At 45.5% G+C, this 25255-nt stretch overlaps 1 protein-coding gene across 1 annotated transcript in view; it reads left to right on the top strand.

Annotated features, from left to right (window-relative positions):
- Positions 1–25255, top strand: part of Itga9 (integrin subunit alpha 9) — a 313338-nt gene that overhangs the window by 161184 nt on the left and 126899 nt on the right. Inside the window, exon 17 of the mRNA XM_048794712.1 lies at positions 10365–10441. Within this exon, the coding sequence (XP_048650669.1) occupies positions 10365–10441 (77 nt within the window). The remainder of the gene's footprint in view (positions 1–10364; positions 10442–25255) is intronic.

Genomic DNA, 25255 nt, shown 5'->3' with positions numbered 1-25255 from the left:
TGGACATCAGAGTTTCTTCACTGACAGATTCAACAAAGCTCTATTGTTTAAAAAAAAAAAAAAAATAAGTACTCCATGATCCCCCAGGGAATTTACCATGGACCAGAGACAGTGATGTGGTCTTCTGTTGACTTAAACCACAGTACATATGTGCACAAGAGTCTGTTTTTCAAAAACGAGGTGAAACTGGTATGACTGGCAACATTGGTTGGGAATCCCCATTTTATTATCTCAAAATCAAGGTGTTTTACCCTAATGTTAATTTTTAACCATGTTGAAGGCATAAGCTTTGGGTCTCCATTGTGCTAGAAATTAGTGTTGGTTCCTCCCACGTCAGGCCCCTCAGGGCCTGAGTGTGCAGGAGTATAGTCCCATGCCTGTGAAAACCCACTTTTTGCACAGCCTGGACACTAGGTAATACTTTCCCAACTGAGGTGCCCGGCTGGCTTAAAATGCCAATATGTACAACTCCAAGGCTTATTTTCCTTAGCAGATATAAATGTCTCTGCAGAGGGACTGGAAAACTGAGGGGTTGAGAGGGAAGACAAGAGAAGAGTAACTCCAGACATCAGAACCAGAGAGGATCCCAAGACCACTCAGCCTGGAGGACTCCAGATTGCACACTTGGGAGCCAGGGAGCAGTTTGGATGCACCAAGAAAGGAAGGAGGAGAGGAAGGGGTGTTAGAGGGTGTTAGGTTCCTATCCAGCACCCTGGTTTCAACTAGATCACCCTACTTTTATAGGCATCTGCTTCTGGGCTAATACTTTCTAGAAGGGCACTATGACGCAACAGGTGTAAAAACCATCTAGTTTGAAGTGTGAGAAAAACACAAGTAGACCAACTTTCTTGGGGAACTAGAGAAGTCTGGCTGTGTGTCTATGCCATAGGCCTCTTCTCCAAGGTCAATCCCAAGGGCAAAGGAGAGAGGGGGCTTCTATTATCAAAGGCAAGGCTGTGTCCTGAAGTGACCTGTTAAATTTGCAAAGAAAATTTTTTAGTGTTATATTGTATCTTTACAATTTATGGAGAAAATGTTCCCTACTCTTCTGGGAGTCTTTTTAGAAGAAAATAGTGGGTTTTCCCAAACTCTTCAAGCCTTGCTGGTTTTCTTCTGTATTGTCTGGTCTTACTGAAACTTTGCCTGAGAGCACGTAGCGGTGGATATGTGAATGATCCAGGGAACACATCCAGTAGACAGTCTCTGGCTGGGCCACAAACATTAGCACCTCTTTTCTCATCTTCTGGGATGTTTTAGGAGTCAAATGTGAGGTCCTTGTTCTTGGCAGTTTACCTGGGCCCATACTAGGAGGTGTCCTTCCAGGTGGGTGGGAGAGGCCTGACTGGGTCCTCTCCAGTTTGGGAGCCATCTTTCTCACTCCTAGTTGCCTGCTCCCATCTGGCTGAGCAGTTTCTTGAAATAGAGCTAGCCTACATAGTTTTTCCTTCTCTCTGATGGCATCAGACCCTTTATTTGAACTTGTTCTTTTTTAAAATATTTTTTTAGTTGTCAATAGATCTTTATTTTTATTTGTTTGTTTATTTATATGTGGTGCTGAGATCCAACCCAGGGCCTCACACATGCCAGGCAAGTGCTCTAACACTGAGCCACAACCCCAGCCCCTTGTTCACTCTCTGTCTCTCTCTTTTTCTTTTGTGAATTATTAATAGCAACTTTAAAAGAAAATAGAACACAAAAAGATGAAAATCATGGAGGAAAAAATTTGATCTCTGGAGGCAGAAGGTCCCTAGAAGAAAGTTTATGGTTGATATTAAAAGTTGGGTGTTGTAGAGGGATGTGAAATGTGGTCCGTAAAAGGCCATCCAATCCCAGGCGGATCTCAGAAGGGCACTGTGCTGGGAGTTGAAAGTAGATTAGACTTCTTTCTTGGTCCATTTTCTGTTCCTATGACAAAATACCTGAGACTGGGAAATTTATAAAAAAAATATATATATTTATTTGACATATAGCTCTGGAGGTAGGGAAATCCAGGAGCATAACACTGGCATCTGCTTTGAATCTGGAGAGGGCCTTGCATCTCATAGCATACTGGAGGCATCACGTGGTAAGATAAAGCAAACTGGGGGGTCTTTTATAAAAAGCCATTAATGCCATCAGGAAGTCCCCATTCTCATGACTTCATCTAATGCTAATTACCTCCCAAAGGTATGCAGATACCATTAACATATGATTTAGAGGATTAAGTTTTGGTGTTAGTCAGCTTTCTGTTACTAAAACAAATACCTGAGATAAGTCAACTTAAACAGAGAAAAGTTTTATTTTGGCTCACAATTTTGGAGTGTTGGTCCATAACCAGTTAACTCTATTACTTGTTACTTTGAATCTGTGGTGGCATAGGACATCATGGGGGAGAGTTCAGGAAGGGGAGACTCATTCACTCCATTACTGGGAGCGAGAAGAAAGAAGGGACTGAGGTCCCAATATCTCCTTCAAGGGCACACCCCCAGTGACCTAACCTCCTCCTGCTAGACCCCCACCTCCCGGCCTCCCAATAGTGTATGGGCTGGGGACCAAGCCTTTAATGGCTGGGCCTTTGAGGGACATTTGTCCAAACCACAGTAGTTGGTAGCATCTAGCCTGAGCGGTCAGCTCCCCTGCAGTTATCACGGAGGTTGACCTGGATCATTTAAAGATGTCATTGCCCAATGTTCGGAGCCGTGGAATAAGCCAGAAGATGCCAAGACAGGGGAACTCCTCACCTCCAGTGTCCACACGGGCATGACGCCAAATTGGTGCCGTGCTTGTGTTTAGAGGGAGACCCGCAGAGCGCTTTCTGCTCCCATGATCACAAACCCAAAGAGGACAATCTGTACAGACCTTGGGATAGAAGGCTTTTCACAGCTTTGATTTTACAAAGTTGTTGGAGTTTCGTTTACTCTCGAGGACATGATATTCTGCATGGCTGGCTTCACATACCAGGCCATGAGACTTTTCCTTCCTTCCTTTGGGCACAGGCTGAAGTAGAGCTGAAATTCCTGGGTCCACCCCCCTGCCTTCTTACCATGTGCCACGTGAAGGGTGGTGCTGGGTTCTGGAAAAAGGAACAGAATCCAGAGGGAGGAACCTCTTACACTCAGGTCATGGCAGTTATACAAAAAGGTTTTTGAGTTCTGGGCTGGGTCATGAGGGTTGCAGGCATGAACTCCCCGTGGCTGGGCTTCTAGGAACTCATGCAGGACTAGGGGAGCACCAGCTCAGAGGTGTCACTCCGGACATCCAGGCAGAATGCCACACTCCAGGGCAGAGACCTTCTGTGAAGTCACATTGCTCAGCAGGAAGTGTCTTTGCTCATTTCAGCTTAAAATAGCCTTCCCAGGGAGTCCCCTGGGGTGGGATTTGAACAGCACTTATCCCCCACCTAGTCTAATTCTCCTTTTCTCAAGGCTTAGCCTGGGGCTTGGTTGCCATGGCAACCCTATAAACAAGCATCCAATCCAGGTCGGTAATCATGAGTGTGTGTTTTTTTAAAACAAATATAACTACATCCAAAAACCCTAGTTGTCCTCTGAAGGTGACAGCTGGAAGTGAGAATCCTCCTTCCTGTTAGGTCAGAAGGGAGGACTTTCTAGTAAGGATTTGAGTAGAAGAAATGCGTCCCTTAAGGCCTGAGCACCTGGATGACTTCCTGTCTGACGTCGGCCTCAGCCAGGAGCAGATTCTGAGCTGCCAGACCCTGCATCAAATGTCCCCAAGGCTGCCCTGGCCTTGGTGGCATTGTGAGAAAGGCAGGCCCACTGCAGCCTTGGGCTCTGGCTCAGAGGGAAATGGACTTAGGCTGGATTTTCCCTGGCCCAAAGGGAGCAGAGGAACCAGGATTCAGTGAACTATGGACCCCCAGGCCACGTTCAGGCTACCTAATTTTCTAAACAAAGTTTTGTTGGAGTATGTTCTTGACCATCCTATATGTATCATCCATGTTTTTTGTTTGTTTGTGTTTTTGTTTTTCCTGTTCAGAAGAATTGTAGCCCCTGGTTTGACTTTGTGTCTGTGTGGCTGGGGATTGAGCCCAGGGATACTCTACCCGTCACCTATAGCCCCAGCCGTTTTTAAAATTTTTGTCTTTGAGGCAGGGTCTTAAGTTGTCCAGCCTGGCCTGAAACTTGTGATCCTCCTGTCTCAGTCTCTTAAGTGGCTGAGATTATAGGTGTGCACCACCGCACCCCGCTTTACTATCTGACTCTCTGGGGCCAAAGCTTGCCAACCCTGTTTTAAAGCAAGTAGAAAAAGGATTTGGTGAGAAACTAGAGGACTTTCCAAAAGAAAACTATTCTCCTAGGACACCCGAGGTGAAAAGCAGGAGAGGAAGGAGCCCCCATGTAAATCCAGTCTGTGAGGCTGAGGAGGCTGCGGGGTGGCCATTCCTTGGCTCTTGGAGGCCCGAGGCAGGAAACAGCCGCTCTCCCTAGAGGTTTCAGCCTCCTGCCCCCAGGGAGGGTTGGGACATGATGGAGTCTGAGACCTTTTGGCAAGTCCTGGAAAAGCTGCTTCCAGGGATGCCAACAGATAGCTTTTGCCAACCTGCAGGTGGAGGCTGGAGGGGACAGCAGGGAGAGACGGCTTCCAAGCAGGATTGGGATTTGTCTGATAGAGGCGGCCAAGCCTGTGTTGGCCTAGAAGACCAGGGGGATGTGGTAAAAGCAGATGGAGGAGGTTTTTGGAGGTCCAGCTTGCAGCTGTTGGGATTGTTCATCAGAGGAAAATCAGGAGGGTGGCCCCTTGGCTTCATGGAGAAGCTGGACTCTTTGTACTTTGCACAAAAGAAAAGTCGTTTCTACTTGTTCCTGGAAAACATGCTGTCATCTAGCATTTTGAGACTTCTCATGCCTGTACTCCTGCCTCAGAGACAGGTTTCTCAGCTCCTTAGGAATAGCTTGGCCTTTTGCCTAGAGACTAATTCAGACCCGGGCACAGGATTTGAGTTTCAGCCTTGGCGCCTCCAGTGCATGGCACAGGTCTCTTGATTCCCCGGGTGTCTTGCATTCTACCCTCAAAACAATTGCATTCCCAGCCTTGCCTGAGCCAGGGCTTAGATTGTGCAGCTTACTTTTGTCTGGGTGTTGCCCTAGTTAAGGAAAGCCTGTAGGCGGGTGGAGCGTTCATTCTAGAATACTCCATGAATGGATTGTTAAATCTATGGCTGCATAACAAACCACTCAGGAATTTCTTTTCTCGTGTGTGTGCATATTTAAGGTGCACAGAGGCATGTTTTGATAAACATATCCGTAGTGAAATGATGACTACGGTGCAGCAGAAACATATCTGTTTCCTCACTAGTTACTCCCCCCACCCCAACCCCTACTTGTGGGAAGAGCACTTGGAATCTACTCTCTTGGTAAATTTCCAGTATACAAGACAGTGTTATTAACTAGAATGGTCATTCTGTACCTCAGAATAAGTCTTTAGACTTATCCAATATAACTATGTACCTTTGACCAACATCACCCCATTCCCTTCCCTCATCCCTCACCCTTGGTAACCAACAAAATTGTGTTCTCCGTTTCTGGTTCTTGAGCTCTTTTAGAGTCCACACATAAGTGAGAACATGCAGTACTTTTCTTTCTGTGTCTGGCTTATTTCACTTTGCATAATATCCTGCAGTTCTCTTCATATTGTCTAAAATGGCAGGATCTCCTTTTTTTTTTGATATTCATTTTTTAGTTATAGGTGGACACAATGACTTTATTTTTATATGGTGCTGAGGATTGAACCCAGTGCTTCACACATGCTAGGCAAGCGCTCCACCTCTGAGCTACAACCCCAGCTCAGGATCTCCTTTTTAAGACTGAATAATATTCCACGACAGATATGCATTCCTCCACTTACGATGGTTAGACTTATGCTTTTTCTTCTTTATGATGGCGTGAAAGTGTGCCCACATAACCATTCTGTTTTTTTCCTCCACTTTTAGTATAGTATTCAGTAAGTTACTTAAGATGTTCAACACTTCATTATATAGTAGGCTTCATGTTAGATGATTTTGTCTAACTGGAGACTAATGTAAGTGTTCTGGGCGTGTTTAAGGTAGGTGAGGCTGAGCTATGATATTTGGCAGGTTAGGTGTATGAAATGCATTTTTTACTTAAGATATTTTCAACTTAAGAGTGGATTTCAGGTTTTGGCCACCTTAGGAGTGGAGGAGCATTTGTACTTATGAAAACTTCTTCATCCATTTACCTGTTGACAGATGGGTTGCTTCCTATGTTATCAAGGGTGAATGGTGTTATAATAAACCTGGGAGTGCAGATATCCCTAAAAGGTGCTGATTTCGTTTCCTTTAGGCTTGCCGGATCATATGGCAGCTCTATTTTCAATGTTTTGAGGAACTTTCATATCAGTTTTCATCTCAGCTGTACCAATTCATGTTCTGTCAGTCACACATAAGGGCTCCCTTTTCTCCACACCCTCACCCAACCCTGGCGACCTCTTCTCTGACAATAGCCATCCTATGGCAGGGTGGTTTTGATTTGCATTTCCACAGTGTGGCTTTTCCAGCAGAAACCTTGCAGAACAGAAAGGCGTGGAATGACATACTCAAAGTTGAAGGAAAGAAAATGCTTACCCAGAATACTTACCTAGAAAACCTGCCCTTCAGTAGTGAGGGGGCAGTACAGACTTCTTTTGCCCCTAGGCATACTTCACCAGAAATGCTTAAGGGGGTTCAAGTTGAAATGAAAGGACTCTAAGCCAGTAATAAGAGAAATGAGGAGATGGGAAACTTGTTGGCAAAGGTAGATATAGACAGAAACATAATATCATACCACTGTAGAAGGGGTGAGACCATCACCTATAATTCTATGGTAGCAGTTAAAAGATAAAAGGAACTATAAATTGTGCTGGTTGTGGTAAATTGGGGCATCAACAGCATATGATGTAGGGGGGAAGTAAAGGGAAACTCAGAGTTCCTTTGTGTAGGTGAAGCTCTCAGCATCTAATAGACTGTCAGTAGAGACCTTATTACAGAAGATATTTTATGTAAGCCCATTGGTAAATACAAATACGCATAGAAGTTACCAAAAAAAAAGGGGGGGCGGATAACACGGAAGAAAACAGTGAGAGAGAAAAAGGTGCCACAAGAACTATAAGGCATATAGGAAAAAAAACTATCAAAATGACAGGAATTCCTTCCTTCCTTTTTTTTTTTTGTATTAGAGATTGAACCTAAGCCTGCTTTACCACTGAGCCATATCTCCCGTCCTTTTTATTTTGAGACACAGTCTCACTGTGTTGCTAAGGCTGGCCTCAAACTTGTAATCCTCTTGCCTCAGCCTCTTGAGTCACTGGGATTATAGGCATGCACCACCATGCCCAGCTTAGAAAACCCTTCCATATTCATACTTACTTTAAATGTAAATTGGCTAAACTCCTCAATAAAAGGCTACATGGTGACTGAATGGATTAAACACACACACACACACACACACGTCCAATGTGTGCTGTCTACAAGAGGCTCACTCACTTTAGATTCAGGGATGTACAGAGGAATGGGAGAAGAGTCCAGGCAACGATAAACCAGAGAAAGCAGGAGCAGCTTCTACTCACATCAAAGTGGACTTGCAGTTAAAAGCTTCTCCAGACACAAAGAAGGGATTAAAGGGTCAACAAGGAGATACAACGGTTATCAATATGTATGCACCCAACATCAGAATACTTGCATATCTGAAGCAAATATTGACAGATCTGAAAGGAGAACTTGACAGCGGTCCAGTAATAGATTTCAGTGCCTCACTTTCAACAACGAATAGAGCATCCAGTCAGAAAATCAATAAAGGCAGAGCAGATTGGAACAACGTTTGTCGATCAGACAACCTAATGGACACACATAAAACTTTGCTCCGACAGAATACAGGTTTTTCCAAGTGCCCAAGGAACGCTTTCAGGGTAGAACACGTGTTGGGTCACAAAACAAATCTTAACAAATTTCCTAAGCACAAGGGAATGAGCAAGAAATTGGTTAACTGCCAAAAAAAAAAAAAAAAGAAAAAGAAAATTGTGAATTGGTAATTTGGTAGGACTTGGTCAGAACACCTCATCTTTGCTCCACCAGGTACCTGTCAGTGGGGACCCCTGAGAGTCCCACTTCCTTGATGGCTCACTCAGCCTCCGAGCTGAGGGGATCGCCTATTCTCTCCATATGAGCCTCTCTGGGGCCAGCTGGGCTTTCCTCTGCGCAGAGTGGCCAAGCTCCAAGAAAAAAGCCCCAAGCAAAAGAAGTGAAAGCTGTTGCTTTTCATGGCTGAGCCTTGGAAGTCACATAACGTTATTTCCACTGTAACCACAGATCCTCCCCATGGCAGGAAGGAAGCGCTAGATTCTGCCTCTCCGTGATGGGGTTGTCAAAGTCTCGCTGGAAGTGTCATTTTTGGACGTGGAGAACACAGTCACCTGTAGAGACATAGTCACATCTGCTCTTCATCTCCATTGTCCTTTCTTGTCACTATCACCCAGGAGGCCCCAGTGGTGCTCACTTATATGTAGTGAGGAAATTGCAAGGCCAGTCCAGGGCACAGCTGGCACGAGAGCCAGGATGACAGAGATCGGGAGGGCAGGGCCCGGAACTCGAAGCCGATATGTCACAGGATGGGTTTCGGTGACATCTTCCTTTTCAGTTTTCACCTGCTTCCTACCCCACCCATCATGCCCCTCCATCCCACCTCCAAAGCCCAGGGGTCAGACGGTGACCAGCCTCTGTGATGGGAGGCACGTGTGTGGAAGAGGCTAACCCAGGGGGTACATCTGGGTTTTGTGGGGCCCAAAGTCTATACAGTTGAGGGGGAGGGAAGGGCTTGAAGGAAAAAAATGTAGATTTGTGAATACAAAGTTAGGTTCAAGGCCATGCAGGGGCTGTGTCAGGGGACCTTCAAGTGTAAGTTGGATCCGGTTGGTGGGGAGGCCACCCTTGGTGCTTCTTTGTTAGTTCTAGGCTCACAAAGCATTTTTTGCCTGGCATGTTGCAGCTCCTAAGCCCTCTTCCTCCTGCTTTGAGCCTGGTCGAGATTGCAAAGCAAGCACAAAAGTCTTACTCTGAAGTCTCCTGGAGATCTGGCTCTTTCCTTGCCCCCGTTAGTGTCCAAAAGAACATAGGAATTTCCTCATATTGCCCAGGAATTCCGTGATTTTTCCTCCTATAATCAAGGAAGGGAATGTTGGCTGGGACACTCTATTCTTTTGGAAACGTGGCACAGGAATATGAATTTCCATAGGCAAAATTACCCTGTCTGGTTGAGTCTAGACTATCCATTGGCCAGCAAGTTTGTTGGAGTCCACGCTGGCACTCTGAGAAGCCACCTACACTTCTGCTATGGGCTATTACCCCAAACTCTGCCATCGGGGAGGAAAAAAAAAAAAAGCCCTCGCAGCCATGAGGAGTGACAATGAAGTTTAATGGTAAATAAATCACAACAACAAACAAGGGCATCAGGTTCTTCTCTCCAAACCCCACTGAGATGATCAAAGCCATCTTAACGATAGTGAAGATCTTCCGAAGCATAGGGAGACTGCTGTCTCTACACCAGAAACCTCAGAGAGGTCGAGATCAGATGGAGGGACATACTAACAAGCTATCCATGTGCTGCAGAGAGAAGAAAACTCTATCCCTTACAACAAAGTGCTGTTCCTGATTCCCTGGCCACCCTCCATGAAGCTTCCTTACACATTTGGGCAAGCTCTCTGCAAGTAATGTTGGTTTTAACCACAGAGCCTCAGGCCCCAGCACTGGGTGGGGCTTTGACTGTGGAGGCCTAGTCTCGGTTAGAGAAAAGCCACTATTCCCTGCTAACCACTAGCTGCTTCCCCCAGAAACTGGAAAGCATCTCTTCTGTCCCATTATGCTGCCCTCTGTCTAATGGCCTGATTGCCTTTGACATTTCCCTTTGGACCTAACCATTTAATATGGTCCCGTTGCTTATGCCGAGCCTTTCTCCAATGCAGATTTTTCTCTTCCCCAAGAGAACAAATGGGGAAAATGACCTGACTGTAATCTAAGAATTACTTACTTCATGGAATGATTATTCATGCATGTCCAAGAGCATCTAAAAGGTTTTTGTCAGAAAAGCATAGACGAAAGGACACCAGTCACGTATGCTTCCTGAAGAAGTGCTTCAGGAGACTGAGAAGTGAATCAAGTAAGGAATGCACTCATGAATCAAGACCACTGTTGATTTAGGCTTCTGTGGAACCTCGAGAAGCTTCCCTCACCCTGCCAGGGAGCCGGCTTCTTGGAGGTGGGAGGAGAGGCTTGGAGGGCCTGAAGGAAGAATTTCTACTGCTTTGCAAGAGGCAATAGGCCATCACTTACTGCTTTGCCCATAAACCCTATTCCAACCTTTCTATCATTTCTTTCACAGACTGTTTTTGAAAGGAATTGCCGATCTGAGGACTGTGCTGCCGACCTGCAGCTCCGGGGTAAACTGCTGCTCTCCAGGTATGTCAATGTTCCTTTTATGACATTGTTCTGAGAAGTTCAGTTTTTCTTAATTCCAGGCCCCAAGCCTGAATGTTCAGATTTCCCTACCATAAAGGTAAACCGCTTTGGTGGGTTATGGTCCTATACTCTGTGTGTGTGTGTGTGTGTGTGTGTGTATGCGCACGCGCGCATGTTTTTGTTAAGTATGTTATAATTTTTAACAATAGCTATGATTTGGGGAAGATAGTTTGGATTTTGTTTGCAATTTCACGTATTTCACAATTTAGCTTAGATTTCTAATTTTTTAGAGTATTCGTGCACTGGGAGGATATTTTATGTTTACTCATTCTATTAAGTTGAACCATATGGTATTGCTAACGTTGGACCTTTTGGGATGATGTCATGATTTAACCTTTTACTATATAAAGTTGTTTCCCCAAAACACACACACACACACACACACACACACACACACACACTGAACAGTATTATCTTTCTGGCTTTAGCAGCAAGTCGTGTTTCTGTAGCAGAACAGTGGTAAAGTCAAGGGGCAGGCTGATCTGGTCCAAGCAGACTGTCTTCTTTATTATTTCAGGGTTTCCTCCTGCGGTATGCAAGTCCCCCTAGGCTAAAGGTGAACGGTACAGAGGCTTTCTGTTTCCTCTTTGCCAACCTTTTATTTTAGACTTCTTTTAGGATGAAGGTGCTGGTCCTGAATCATTTAGCCACATTTCAAGAATGGTTTCCTTTTGGAACAATACCTTCTGAAAGATTGTCGTTAGCCTTGGGGCCAGAAACCCCTCTGTAAGATTTATTACCATTTCTCAAAGCAGTCCTCAGTTCTTTTAGCTAGTCTCTAAAATGCCAAACATGTCCCTTACTCGCATTGCCGAGAGTTAAATTGGGATGTAATTAAAGAAATATCCCATCATGAATGAGTAACTACACTAGGGCATTTTTGCTTTTTTTTTTATGATAAATAATCTTTTAGGAGGATCATAGGTTCAAAACCAGCCTCAGCAACTTAATTAGGCCCTAAGAAACTTAGCAAGACCCTGTCTCAAAATAAATTTTAAAAGGCCTGGGGATGTGGCTCAGTGGTTGAGTGCCCCTAGGTTCAGTTCTCGGTACCAAAAATAAACAGTCTTTTATTCATCAATGCTAAGATGCCTTTTCTTCTGTTTTGAATTTTTACAGGAAGGTGTATCTCCCCAACTGCCTTCTCCCAATGGCAACATACACACAAATACTCTTCCAAACCACTTAAATATTACTTCATTAACTTCACTTTTACACTGGGGAAAAAATGGCAGCTTAAAGTAGCATATTCTTTGCCAATCTTAAAAAATTACTTTAAACTCATGAAGTAGATATTGGGATTGCTTAACTTAGAAAGGCCTTCCAGGGTTACTAGAAAAACCAATTCTAAAGAAATTTCATAAATTATCAGCTCATTAATTTTAATTTTGAGGAGATCTTCCAAAAAGTGTTTTAGGGAAAGAGTAATAAACAAAAATCACATGGATTTTTTTTTTAACTTCAAAGCAGACTATAAATGCTGGAAATTTATTGTAGATCATAGAAAATTTGTGGGATAATAATTTACTTGATCCAAGGTTAAATTTTAAGTAAGGAAAATCCTATTGCTCTTGCTACCCATTAGTGGGTAGACAAATCCAGCTTTTTTTTTAGTTGTGCTTTCTGTGGATTAAGATATAAAAATCAAGGCTCATGGTCAGTAAAGCACCGTATGACTAAAGCTGCCACCTCTGCCCCAACTTGGTCTTTCAGAAGTGTGATTAGTATCAGGTGTCCTCTGTGGATCCAGTCAGTAATGCCAGAATAACTAATGTGGTGGCCAGGGACCAGACCCCACATGTATCAACTAGCTATTGCTACCAAAGATGCTGCATAACAAACCACCCTCAAACACATGGCATGAGACAGCAATCATTTATTCTCAGGTCAGGTGAGATTGGCTGGATTCAGCTGGATGATGACTGACTTGTTCATGCGTCTGGGTTCAGTGGAAGGTAAACTCCAGTCTTGGGTGGCCCAGTTTAACTGTGTCTTTACTTTCCCCTGGGGAACCAATGGCCCAGCATGGGCATATTCTCACTGCATGATGAAATTGCTCAAGGACAAGCAAAACCATGCAATGGCACTTAAGGCCTAGGGGCAGAATTGCCCCACTGTTATATCAGACTTTTCTATTGGCCATAGCAAGGCACATGGCCATACCCAAAGTCAAGAAACAGGAAAATATTTTCTGCCCCTTTAGTGAGAGCTACAAAGTCACACTGCAAAGGGCATGAATATAGGGTAAAGGACCGGGACCAACAAGGCCATCTCCTACAGCATGTGAGCCCTGGGGAACCTTGTCACTCCTCCTGATGCCTTGTAGCTTCGAGGGCCATTTCAGCCTTTCTTGCAATTCCATCTTCTTAGAACTCAGACATGAGCCCTGGAGACGAGAGGAGTTTTCCTGAACCTCAAAATCAATGTTCTTGGACCAACCTTTCTGAAGGATGAGTTATTTCCCAGGAGGTCTCCCGGTCTCTCAAAATAGCCTTTTGGCAGGATCCTCCATTAAGAAACTTTCATTATACTCTTGGACCCAGAGCTGTTCCCACAGGAGCCATCAGGGAAATGTTGATTGGTAATTGGATAAGTGCAGATATAAAGCTAAACCTGTGGTTTCAGTTACACCGGACGGCCCTAGACTTGGAACGCTCACTCTGCAGAGCCAGGCACAATGTGCAGCAAACTGTAGCAAAAACAGGGTGTGGATTTGGTTGAGGGTGTTTTAGGAGCCTGAACTATGGGTGAGCAGCTTGAGCTATCATTTAGCTCTGAGTCATTGTTGCCTGGGATGAGATGTATACTCCTTCATTGTTCGAGCAAGTACTGGGCACCACTGTAGATATGAACCATATGTGGCCCACTCCCCTGGTGTGCACAGCCTGGTCAGGGTCGGGAGACTGGACAGTGTGGCATGACCTCGTATGAGAAGAGAGGTGATTGGGTCCTTGCAGGGCATGGGGTGACTTCCAGGAGGCTGTATTAAGAGGAGGGAGGGAGGAGGACTTAGGTACTCTAGGCAGAGGAAAAAGGTGAGCAGAGGACTCCCATGAGGAACCGCAGGTGTCTGCAATCAAAGAGAACAAAGTGTGAGAGAAAGAAAGAAGCTGGATTGTGACACACCTGTGATTTGGGGCTGCATCTCCAAGCCAGTGCAGTAGAGCTGAGTCCCAGCTCAGGTAATTAACTTCCCAGGAATGCAACTAGATACGCTCCAGGGGGAGGGATGATGTGGGTCGGTCCATCTCCTCCACCAATGAAAGGCGTGTTCCAGCTTGAGTTCTGAGTGTGTCCCTCTTTTCACCCATCTCAGTTCCTCCTTCCCTGACACAGCTCTGTGGGGCCACTGCCACTTGTCTCAGTGAAGGAGTGCCTTTGGCAGGGATGGGCTTTTGGAGGGATGCTAGGTGGCTCTCCACCATCACGCTCCCCCAGGGCTTCAACATGGCAATTTGGGCACAGTTTTTGCTTTCATGCTGTCTTTAGGACCTAGCTCTCATGTCAGCTGTACCCTCACTATATTGAAAAGGGGGATAAGGGAGAGACGACTTCAGTGACTGGGTAGACAGGCTGTGTGAAGTTCAGGGCTGGAGGCAGAACACCCACCAGATGGAGGAGCTTGAGTCTTACAACAGAGGGAAAGACATCTGGGAGGGAGGGGGTCACCCAGAGTGACCAGGGATCAAGCCAGGAAGCGCTCCCTGTGACACTCATGGATGTTTCTATCTTTCTCCACAGGGAGTATGAATTTTGGCAGGATCTGTTGTTACTTAAAACATTCAACTCTAAAAGTTCATGATCTTGGGGCTGGGGTTGTGGCTCAGTGGTAGAACACTTGCCTGGCATGTAAGAGACACAGGGTTCGATCCTCAGCACCACCATACATACATACATGCATGCATGCATAAATGTATTGTTTCCATCTACAACTTAAAAACAAAGGCCATGATCTTTAATGAGTTGAACCTAGTTCTAGAACATGCCATTTCTAAACTATCCAGGAATAGGGAGGAAGCAGTTTAGATGTTTTCAGTCCTGTTTAGTAGAAACTTTCATTTATAAAAGGGTGCGCCCATGTTTTTTTCTGTCTGAAGGCTCACAGTACCTAAGATAGCATCACATGTGATCAAGATCAAGAAAAACATAAGTTATCGCAGTCAAGCAAATTTTCTTTTCCTGAGGCATCTCATTGGAGATCAGTGGAATGTCTCTGTCTCCTGGCTGGTCAACTTCAATAAAAAATAATTTTAAAAATCTTTTAGGAGAAGTAAAGAGTGGAATATTTGTGAAGTTGGAATCATCTCATAGCCACGTGTAACTGTCTTATGGCTATTATCACAAGAATTGGGGGTGGAGTGCAGTAGGTTCCCCCCAAACCTATGACTAGCTGGGAGATGGCTGGCACCATCTACGAATGACCAACCTTCTGGAAGAGGACCTCTTCACTTAGCAATTTAGCTCAAATCAAATTGTTTTCCTTCTGAAAAGTGATCAGAATCATCAACTGCATCACAAAGGGTAGAAAGGAACAGTGTCTTGAATTATGAAGGAGAAGAGAGCATTGTTCATGGTACACCTTCTGTGCACTGGGCACCCTACAGAGTACTCGGTATACAAAAAAGCACCCTAGTGTCTCACCAGCTATTTAACCGTGGGCAAGTTGCTTAATATCTCTGTGCCTCTGTTTCCTTCTCTGTAAGATGGAAAAATAATTCCAGCATCTTATAGGGTTATAGCTAACGAATTTATATGTATTTAATTGCTTCTAAAAATGCTTGGCACATAGTAAACACTTACAAATGAGAGCTACATTTTTTTTTCCATTTAATCCTCTCAATAATGCTGAGAAGTAAATATGTAAACATTTTTAGTACTTAGGTTACAGAGGCTAGGGAGGCCAGGTTATTTGCTCAAGGACTCATATTATGGGGGAAATCAAAGTGGGGAGTTCCTGGTTCTGTATTCTCTGTTGGCCTCAATTGTTGCTGAGTTTGCATATCAGCTGATTGTGCACCGGAAGTACCAAGGTGGAGACACTGAGGGTCTTCTTTGTTTAAAAAAAAAAAAAACCCAGTTCAGGAGGGAGGTGGTTAGGGGAAAAGCCCATGATCAAAGATGGCTTCCTTCTATTCCTATGCACCCTCCCCATGTGCCACGTGGCTTTGAGGATATGCAGTGACTTTCCCCACTGGAGACATGAGCCTCCTGTCCTGCTGGGTCAGTGGCAGACCCTGCATTCTTTTTCTGTGCAGGATCAATGTTCTCTCCTTGGAGAACTCAAGTTTGACCATGAACTTGTTGCTGGCGTGCCAGCAGAGTCCTCAAAGGCAACAACATCACCATGAGTATAGTTACCACCGGGGTTTGGATATGAGGTGTCCTCCAAAACTCCTTTATTAATGCAGGAATGTGCGGAGGTGAAATGATTGATTGGGAGAGCTGTAACCTAATCAGCCCATTCAAACTGGAATGGACTGATGGGTAACTGTAGGCCGGCTGGGCATGCTGGGGGAGGTAAGTCATTGGGGCATGCACTGGAAGGGTGCAACTTCCCTGTGGCCCCTTCTCCCCCTTATCTTTCTGCTTCCTAACTCCACATGAGCTGAGAAGCCTTCCTCTACTGGGCCCTTCCACCGTGATGATTTGCCTCATCTTGGGCCCAAGGCAATGGAGTCAGCCGTCTGTGGACTGAGACCTCTGAAATCATGAGCCCCATAGAAAATTTTCCTCTGCTAAGTTGCTCTTGCTGGGTATTTTTTTTTTAGCCATGGTGATGCAACGCTAACTAGAACAATTATTATTACCATTTTGTGAGGGAAGGTGACTGGGAGCTGATCACAAGCCTGGAAAACTTTTTGAGGTTGTCAGAACATTAGCCATGTGATTTCCCCACCCACCCCCTTCATTGAATGCAGCCACTTAAGCAAAAAAAAAAAAAAGCAAGGTTTGTTGATTGGGAGCAGCTGGCTTTTGTAGTTCTTTCTGGTTTTCTCAATGGTATATTCTTGAAATCAGGGTGGAATGCTCTGGTGGCTGGAACTTTCTGAATGAGGGCTGAAGCCATCCTCCTCCCCTGTCAGAACATGTCTTGGCCCTTGCTCTGATGTGGGTCCCTAAGAGGAGGCAGCAGATACCTCTCCTCACCCTGCGGGAGCATTTCAAGGGTGAATAGCATGTAGGTGAGCCTCCTGTAGGAGTCACCTAGCCAAGGGTGGGATTCAGGCCCTAGGGTAGGCAATCAGTGGTGTCAAGAGAGTGAGGGATAGTCGGTCACACTCTGGAAGAGATACTGAAGGTGAGATCCTTCTGGAGAGCCCAGATTCTGCACATCTGTCAAGAGGTGACATGGTGCTCATATATTCGTTTATTTGAAAAATGTGGATGGGACACTTGATGTGGATGTGCCTGGCTTGATGGAAGTAAATAGGGGCACACTGTGGCGTCACAGTGCTCTCAGTCCAGATGCAGACATGCATGCCAGCAACGTGTCGTCATTACCATGATCATCGTATGACGGCAATGTGAGGGAGTTCCCTGGAGGCGCAGGGGAGGAAGTGCTCCATATGGTCTGAGTTTGAGTTCCCTTCAATGCTGACCGGAGACGAGGATTCGAGTGCAAATAATTTATGTGAAATGTGCAGGAAGCAAAGGTAAAGAGTAAGGAAGTATCGACAGGGAAGCTTGCCAATAAGGGTGCGCCGTAACACCAGCATATCGGTTATTTATTGCTGTGCAGCAAATCACCCCAGAACTTCATGCCTTAAAATAACCACCATGTGTTTACTTCTGATTCTGCGGCTCGGCGGTTCAGCCTGGGCTCCCTTGTGTGTCTGCATCCAGATTCAGGTTGTCTAGTAGCCTTTGTTTCTGGCACTTGTTCACTGGGGCTTCTCTGTTTCCCTCCTCGTCGTCTCATCCTCTAGCATGTCAGCCCACAATTCTTTTTTTTTTCTTTTTTGGTGCTAGAGAATTGAACTCAGGGGTGCTAAACCACTGAGCCACATCCCCAGCTGTTTTTATGTTTTATTTACAGACAGGGTCTTGCTGAGTTTCTTAGGCTGTCTTTGAACTCATGAACCTCCTGCCTCAGCTCCTGAGTCTCTGGGTATACAGGTGAGCACCAACATGCCCAGCCATATTGATTCTTAGAGTGTGGCAGGGGTCCTAAAAGGAACAACAGCACCCAAGACTTTTGAGGCCTGGTTGCAAAACTGGTATACTGTCACTTTCCTATATGTGGTTGGCCAAAATCAAGTCACAGGATCAATCTGATTAAGGGGTGGGGAGCTAAGACTCTGCTTCCTGTTGGGAGGAGCTGTGAAGCCACAGAACACAGGGTGTAACTTCACAGAGACTGTCAAGCAGGCCTCCAGACCCAGCTGGCACAGCGGCCGACTGAGATTCATCACTCAGGACAATGCCAGGGAGCAGAGCTGTGGGGATCCCACAGAATGGGGCTCTTAGAACGACTGCATCTAAGAACTGGAAAACCAGCTCCTGCGACCCGTGGATTGAGGGCCACTCTGGGGCTTGGGTGGGGGGCGATTAATGCTTGGGATGCAACAGCTTTGTCTAGTCCTGGAAAAAGACCCTCAGAAAGATGCAGATGCTGGTAGCTGGAAGTCAGCCAGCACATTGGGAAGAGTCTGAGGGGCAATGGCCAGGGACAAGGACGCGGTCTCCTATACCCACTTTCTTAAAGATTTTCAGTTGATGAGTTTACCATGGAGTTTCCTGCATGAGTGTTAAAAGGAGTGTTAAATCACCTTTGATGTGGATGCCTCTTCCCATGAACTTCCTGAGAATGTTCTTACTCCACGTTTTGCCAAACACCCAACCTTGACTGTTTTGCCAAACACCCAAGCACTTCCTGACTGTGGCAACGGTAATTCCCATTGCAGTTTTTCTGTGTCTTGTTTCCTCCCCCATCCCTACCCAGCATAACAGCCATCACCGACACACAGAAGGGCTTTTTCTTTAGGGCAGACCCACTAGCCAAGGGTAGGGCCAAAAGCTTTCTTCTTGCTTCCTTAAGGATGGCAGCAAGGTCAGGTGAGGGGTTTGTCCACGGCTGATCCCAGGCAGAGAGGATGAGACTCCAGAGCCCTCCAGCATCCTGGAATTGATATGGACCAGGCTCATTCTTGCAGCCAGAATACTGTTTCTTGGGAGCCCTGGCTGCAGCCCAGCCCAGGAATAATCACAGCCTGTGGCTCCATGACGCCACTTCATTTGTCATATATGTAATCCAGCTGGCTGGAAACAAACCCAACATGTTTTTGTTGTTGTTTTTTTCGAGATTGGTGTGTTTTATCTATGTACCTGGATCCACGGAATTTCTGGGGCAGATCAGGAAGCTGATAGGGATTTGAGTCACTTATCTGAGGTCAAAAAGAAAGTCAACCAGCCAGTGAGCAAGAAAAACACCTGGTGGGCAGCTCCGGAGTTCTCCGTTCCAGCAGTTCCACCGGTGGCCTTTGTCTTTAAATAGCCATCACAGCTTGGAGAGCCTGGCCTATCTCTGGGTGGAAATGACTTTTGGAATTTCTCTTCTATGGCAGGGAGGATCTGATTTGTGGTTTCCTGAGTATGAGACTGGGGACGGAGGGGCCACCACCCAAGGAACTGACCCTTTTCCTTTGTTGGACAGATTCAAAGTGCTGAGGGAGCTTTCCAAGGCCCCACCAGAACACACGAGCCACAGATCTGTCCCAACAAAGAGCATGTTTCACGGACAGCCCTCCCACTGCTAAGCAGACACTGATCAAGATTTTCCAGCTTTAGCTTTCTGGAGAGTAGGACCATGGGGATCCACAGAGGGGTGTGAGAGGCAGGACCTAGGCAGTAACCATGGCAACCACAGAAGGGGCATGCTCACGGGGGCCCTCTTCCTGAGACTCCCAGGAAGTCTGGGTCTACCTCACTGTGAGCCTAATAAAATTCTATTCAGTAGTATTTTCCTTGTCTTCCAAATATAGCCACCCACTGGAGATCTATTGTGTGTCAGAGTCTTTCCAGCAGGGTGGTGGTGATATGACAGTTTTCCTTCTGATCAGCCCCAAGGAAAGGACCTATCAAGAGAATGCAGCCCCTAGATCCCTCCCTTCTCTCAGATGGGAAGCCATGTGCTGTTTCTTCACTAAGATTCTTGCATTTTTTTTTCGTGTGACTATGTTCCTTGGTCTCTTGCCACTGAATACTAGACTCACCCATCCCAGAGGGGACTCGTTGCTGTGACAGAAGGCCAAATCTGAAGCTGCGCAGTTGCTTTGCTTTCTGCACACTTTTCTTATTGCCCTGGGTATACCTTGACACATAGCATCTCTTTAAAGTTTGTTCTGAGCCCCCTGATACAACCCTGGGAGGGTCAGGATTCCCTGCAGGCTGTCCATGGATGAAAAGCCAAAGACAGCTGTGGCCAAGGAAGGATGAACCTTTTTTTTTTGGGGGGGGGGGGGGTGGCGGTCTCCAGTGATCACTGTCCCCACCCGTCACATCCAAAGGTGAGGCTTGGGTTTACCATGAGCTTCCCTGAAGTCATAGTCCCTGCAGCTGCAGTGAGAGGGGAGGTACCACATAGAAACATCTAGATTTTATGAGCCGTCTTTCCTGACTTCATTCCAGGTGTTCTTGATCCAAACATGACGAGCTGGGTGGATGCAGTTGGTTCCACACCCAGGTCCCTCACAGTGCAGGTGCCTGTTCCCTCCTGCCATGTTAGCAGCCAAAGACTCACAGCTGCCCCTCATCTGACTGGGGAAGTCACTGGTGTCCTGAGACTGCCTTTCCTGGGAGGTCACACCCCGCCTCCCCGGAGCTGCTGGCTGGCTGGTTGGGGTGCAGGAGGCCAGCCATTATCTCAAGTGCAGATGGACTTGTGGCACTTTGTGCTCCAGAACCTCTCGTGGACCAGGCCAAGGCTGGACTTCACCTAAGGCCTTGCCCAGCCAGCTTCCCTGGTTCCCCAGAAAACCCCCACTGCGTGTCACAGATGTTGCATCTGGGGAGCCCATCCTGAGATACTGTAGGACTTACACTCACGCTGTGTATGTCTGTCCTTATCTCTTCTGGCCAGGCAGACTGATCTTGTTTGTTTGTTTTTTAGGACTATTGAGTTTCAAAAGCAAATCAAGTTACCTATATTTATCAAACATTAATGATGAGACAGTTGCTGGTGTGCTTTTTGTTTTCCCTCTTGGAATCGGAAGATGGTGGTGTTTATGTTTGAAAACCGGGCCAAGGAGTGATGGGGGGAGCTCCTTCAGGCCATCCTGGGACTTGGATCCTAGGGATTGCTGCTGGATGCTTCTTCCCTGGGATTTTGCTTTTAGAGGGGTCCCAAGAGATAAAGGGAGAGGGGCACCCTGTGAGAGATGGCTTCCTCGGCAAAACGTTTTCACAGGCAGGGGACCAGAAACTGTTCCTGTAGCATAAGGGAACACAGGACACTCAGTCGGAACGGCTGGACTTCCTCACCAGGGTCCCTGGGCTCTTCTTCAGAAAGTGTTCTGTGACCTGGGTGTGGTGGTGCACACCTGTAATCCCAACAGCTTGGGAGGCTAAGGCAGGAGGATCGCAAATTCAAAGCCAGCTCCAGCAAATTAGTGAGGGCCTAAGCAACTCAACTAGACCCTGTCTCTAAGATATAAGCAGAAAGGCTGGGGATGTGGTTTAGGGATTGAGTGATCCTCCTGCCTCAGCCTCCTGAGTTGCTGCGATTATAGGCATACATTGTAAGACAAAATTTAGAAGCCTCTGGAGAAAGTGTTTCCCCTCCCTGTGTGGCTCCTAACCTTCGTCGTGACCCTGATACAAGGTAAACATTCATTCCTTGTTGCTTGCTTATTAAAGACACCAGAAACTCCAGGGCTTTGATGAGCTCAAGAAAACGAGTGCTTCAGGCCCAAAGCAGAGAAAGCTGGCATCTGGTCCATGTGAACAAAATACACTGATATTGGAGGTACTGCCTCTGGGTAGTGCAGACCTGTTTTTACCTTCAGGGACCTCCAGAGACGCAGAGACCCAGGTGGAAAGAGCGGCTTTCTCCAGCCCTGCGACTGACTGGCTGTAAAGGAAAAAGGATACACAATCCAGGGAGACTAGTAATTTCAGTATATTTTCTTGCCTGGAACCATTTACAGCTCCCACTTGGCTCTTGAACTAGAAGCGGGGAAACGTTGCGGCTACTGCAGAGTTATCCATCCAGGGACCACTGTGGCCCTCCTGATGTGAGTTCTCTGGGGTCGTCTGGCTTGCTGCCTTCTGTGACATGCAGGTGGGCTTCTCGCATGGTGAGCATAGCCAGGTTCCAGGGCAACGTGCGTGTGGCACAGTGTGGCAGCGTGCCAGGGCTGGGTCAACTCAAGCATCACGCCCTCCATCCCTGTCGTATGACATCAAACCTCTGAGCAGCCCACAGATCTTGGGAATTCCTCTGCCCCTCAAAGTATTCTTTGTCTTTAATGCAGTGGTTACAGTGAATGAACCTGATTTGTTCCAGATGTCCTGAGATTTAGTGATCCAGGAGACTGCTCCGAAAGGATGATGAGGATTTGAATTCCTCTGTTTGCCAGGAATCAGTATTTCTTTGCACGGTTGCATAGATGGAGCGGGAGGGACCCCTAGCCGCTTAGAGGGACAGGGAAGGACCCTGTTCCTGCTTGTTTGCCTTGTTAGAAGATGACCTTTAAAGCCAGTACTGATTCTGCCATTATGTGAGTGGTTAAAAGAATCAAAGCTGGGGCCGAAGTCAGCAGGGACACAGGCATGTTATTTATTTTTTGAAGTAACACTTGTTTACCTCAATTATTGGAATATTGCTAGGAATACCACAATTTTGACTCAAATCGGTGAATGCTTTTCTCTTTCTCTCATTCTATGAGCACAGCACTAGCCCCGGTGGGTACTCAATAGAAAGGAGGTGAGGTGTTTCTGCCTTCACATACGTGGGTTTTCAACCCAGGAATTCAGTCCCAGGACTCATTTCCCTGACCCAAGGTCACTTTTAATTGAGGTGCCTTATAGAGTGTACCTCCCAATCTCTAGCTGGAACCAATAACTATGTGGGTCTCTTTTACAAGATTGGAAGAGATTTATAGAACACAGTTAGATGTAAGGCAAATCTCAAAACTATATGGAATAATAACCCACAGTTGGAGTATACTTATATAAATGTATGGCATATTCTGTTAAATGACAGTGTTATTGGTTTATGTGGTATTTGAGGATATGAAAATTAAAGCTACCGAACCCCCCTCCCCCCATTCAGAGGAGATATGTTCCAAGACTGATAGTAGAATAGTACCAAACTTTATGTACTATGTTTTTTTCTATACATATCTACTATGATGAAGTTTAATTTATAAATTAGGCACAATGAGAGGTTAACAACAATAATAAAATAGAAGAATCATGGCAATATAGTGTAGCAAAATTGCCAGCATCACTCCTCTTGTCCTTTGGGGTCAGTATTAAATAAAACAACGGTTACATGAACTTTTGGACTGTCATATTCAAAACCAAAAAATGCTACTAAATGATTATCTGGTGGGTAGAATATACAGTGTGGACACACTAGTCAGAGATGATGTATATCCCAAGCAGGATGAAATGTTATGACTTGAAATTTCATCCTGCTACTCAGAATATTGCTTTATTTAAAACTTGTGAATTGTTTGCTGAATTTTTCTATTTAATGTTTCTATATAATATCCACGGAATTCACCGAGGTAGGGTGGGATGAACATGCCAGAGAAGTGGGCAGGTCTCAGATGTAGCACTAAGTTTTGAACAAAGGGAAGCATGTTGTAGATTATAAAATGAAAGGCCCCTGAGCTTGTCAGGAACAAGGACCTCAGAAGGGTTAGAGCAGAAGGTCCAGGACTGAGACTGTAACCTCAGGAGGCTGCCTATGTTTATATGGAGCAAGCTATTGGATAACCACAGGATAAGACCAATCAATACTTGGGGAGAAATAACAGTTTCCTTCAATCTAGAGTATATTAGAATACAGAATAAAATGAGACTTGACTTCTTAACTGTATTTAGAATTGTACCCTTTTTGTACCATGTTCTCTTTGACTATCCCATTCCCTTCCCACCGGGGGTTGAGATCCAGGCCATGGTAAATACATATCTTACCACTGAGCTACGCCTCCAGCCCCTGTTTTAAATATTTCTTGATGATCTTTGTCCTTACAATAAAAAAGAAGTGATATCCTTTGGAGTTCTTGGTTAATTAAATCCCAAATATTTACCACCTTAGCTAGAACCTTATAAATCGGGAAGCTTTCATGAAATGAAAATTGATATTTGGGTTCTCAATAATCTGTTGTTTTAATGAAATCTTCAGGAGTACAAAGTAATAGGCAGTCACTAGCAGCTAAAATGAGACATCAGGACAAAAAGTTTCCCACCCCTATGAGAAAGAGAAATTTTGGAGCTTCTGCTGGAAAAAACCTATAAAAACTGACTCCACTACAGTTCGTGGCTGTACTTTAAACTTTCCTGTACTTTAAACAGATCCTATCTCACGTGAATGACTGTGATAAGTTGGGGAAAGAGAAACTTCTTTAACTTACATGCTGAGCATAATGGACTCACAATGTGAAAACTGGTATGTGGATCTGTTCCCCACCTTTTCCTTCAGCTTTCAGGGAAGACTACATTTCCCAGGCTCCTTGCCCACAGGCTTCCTGTTCCGTTTAGCCAGCAGTGATTGGAGGGAGAAAGGGTCAGGGTTTTCTCCCCAGCCCCACCTTTTTCAAACAGCATCCCCAGGAATGCAGCTTTCTCCTTGGTGGTCCTTGCCCCTTCTTTGAAGTTCACCTCCAGCCATCCACCTCCTTCCTCTATGGCTCCAGTCCTAGGGGTGTTTCTTCCCATCTCTGGTTTTCCTCATCTCCCCTCATTTACTTTTCTAGCTCCTCTTACGCCTTTGTACCTAGTTTCCCATTTTAATCCCTTCTAGTGAACTAGCTGGTGTGGGTTGTTTTCCTGTCTGGACCCTCAATGATGCACAGTGGCTTGAATCTTGGTACTGACTGCTGCTAGGTAAATGGTCCTACCACTAGTAACCACAGAAGTTAACAAGCCACTTGCCTGGTTTAGTCCTCAAACTTTTCATCTGCAAAAATGGGGAGGAAGTTGATTCAAGGTCCCTTTTAGACATGAAAGTCCGTGAGTCTCTAAACTTTGATCTCCTAATACATAGTCATTTAAATGTTGTAATTTTTTTAACCTTTATGTTGTAGACAGTTTTTATTGTTTACATCCAAGATGTGGCCTTAACCTGTATCATATACGATGTGTGCAGTATTTGATGAGGGATTGACCCTAGTATCTTATCACTAAAGGTTGAGGTTGGCAACTTTATTATTTGAGGTAAATATAGAAAAGTGTCTTTTTAAATGAGTTTTTATATAGTTCGACATAGATCACTAACTTTCTATGAAGAGAAGTTGCTACTGTCACAAAGGAGAGGACCCCCCACCAACCTGGCTCTTTGGAAAGTGTCTGTGGGGAACTGGGGGGGTTGTGTAATAACTCTCAAATACAATGGTAGACTTGAGTGTAGGAGCTCTGAGCCCTCAGAGGTAAACTGAGGCTGAGGAGTAAACACTACAACCACATTCTGGGACCAAAATATATGAATACTCTTGTGCTTTGGAGGTTACCTGAAGATGCCTCCCCGGGTTGGGAGACTGAAAGCAGGCTCTCTCTACAGAGAGCATGCCCTCTGGAGATGGGCTC

The sequence above is a fragment of the Marmota marmota genome, unplaced genomic scaffold (assembly GCF_001458135.2).
Source record: "Marmota marmota marmota unplaced genomic scaffold, marMar, whole genome shotgun sequence".
In the NCBI taxonomy this organism is placed as follows: Eukaryota; Metazoa; Chordata; class Mammalia; order Rodentia; family Sciuridae; genus Marmota; species Marmota marmota.
Note: the sequence above shows the minus strand (reverse complement) of the source record. Positions and strands in the feature narration are given on the sequence as shown.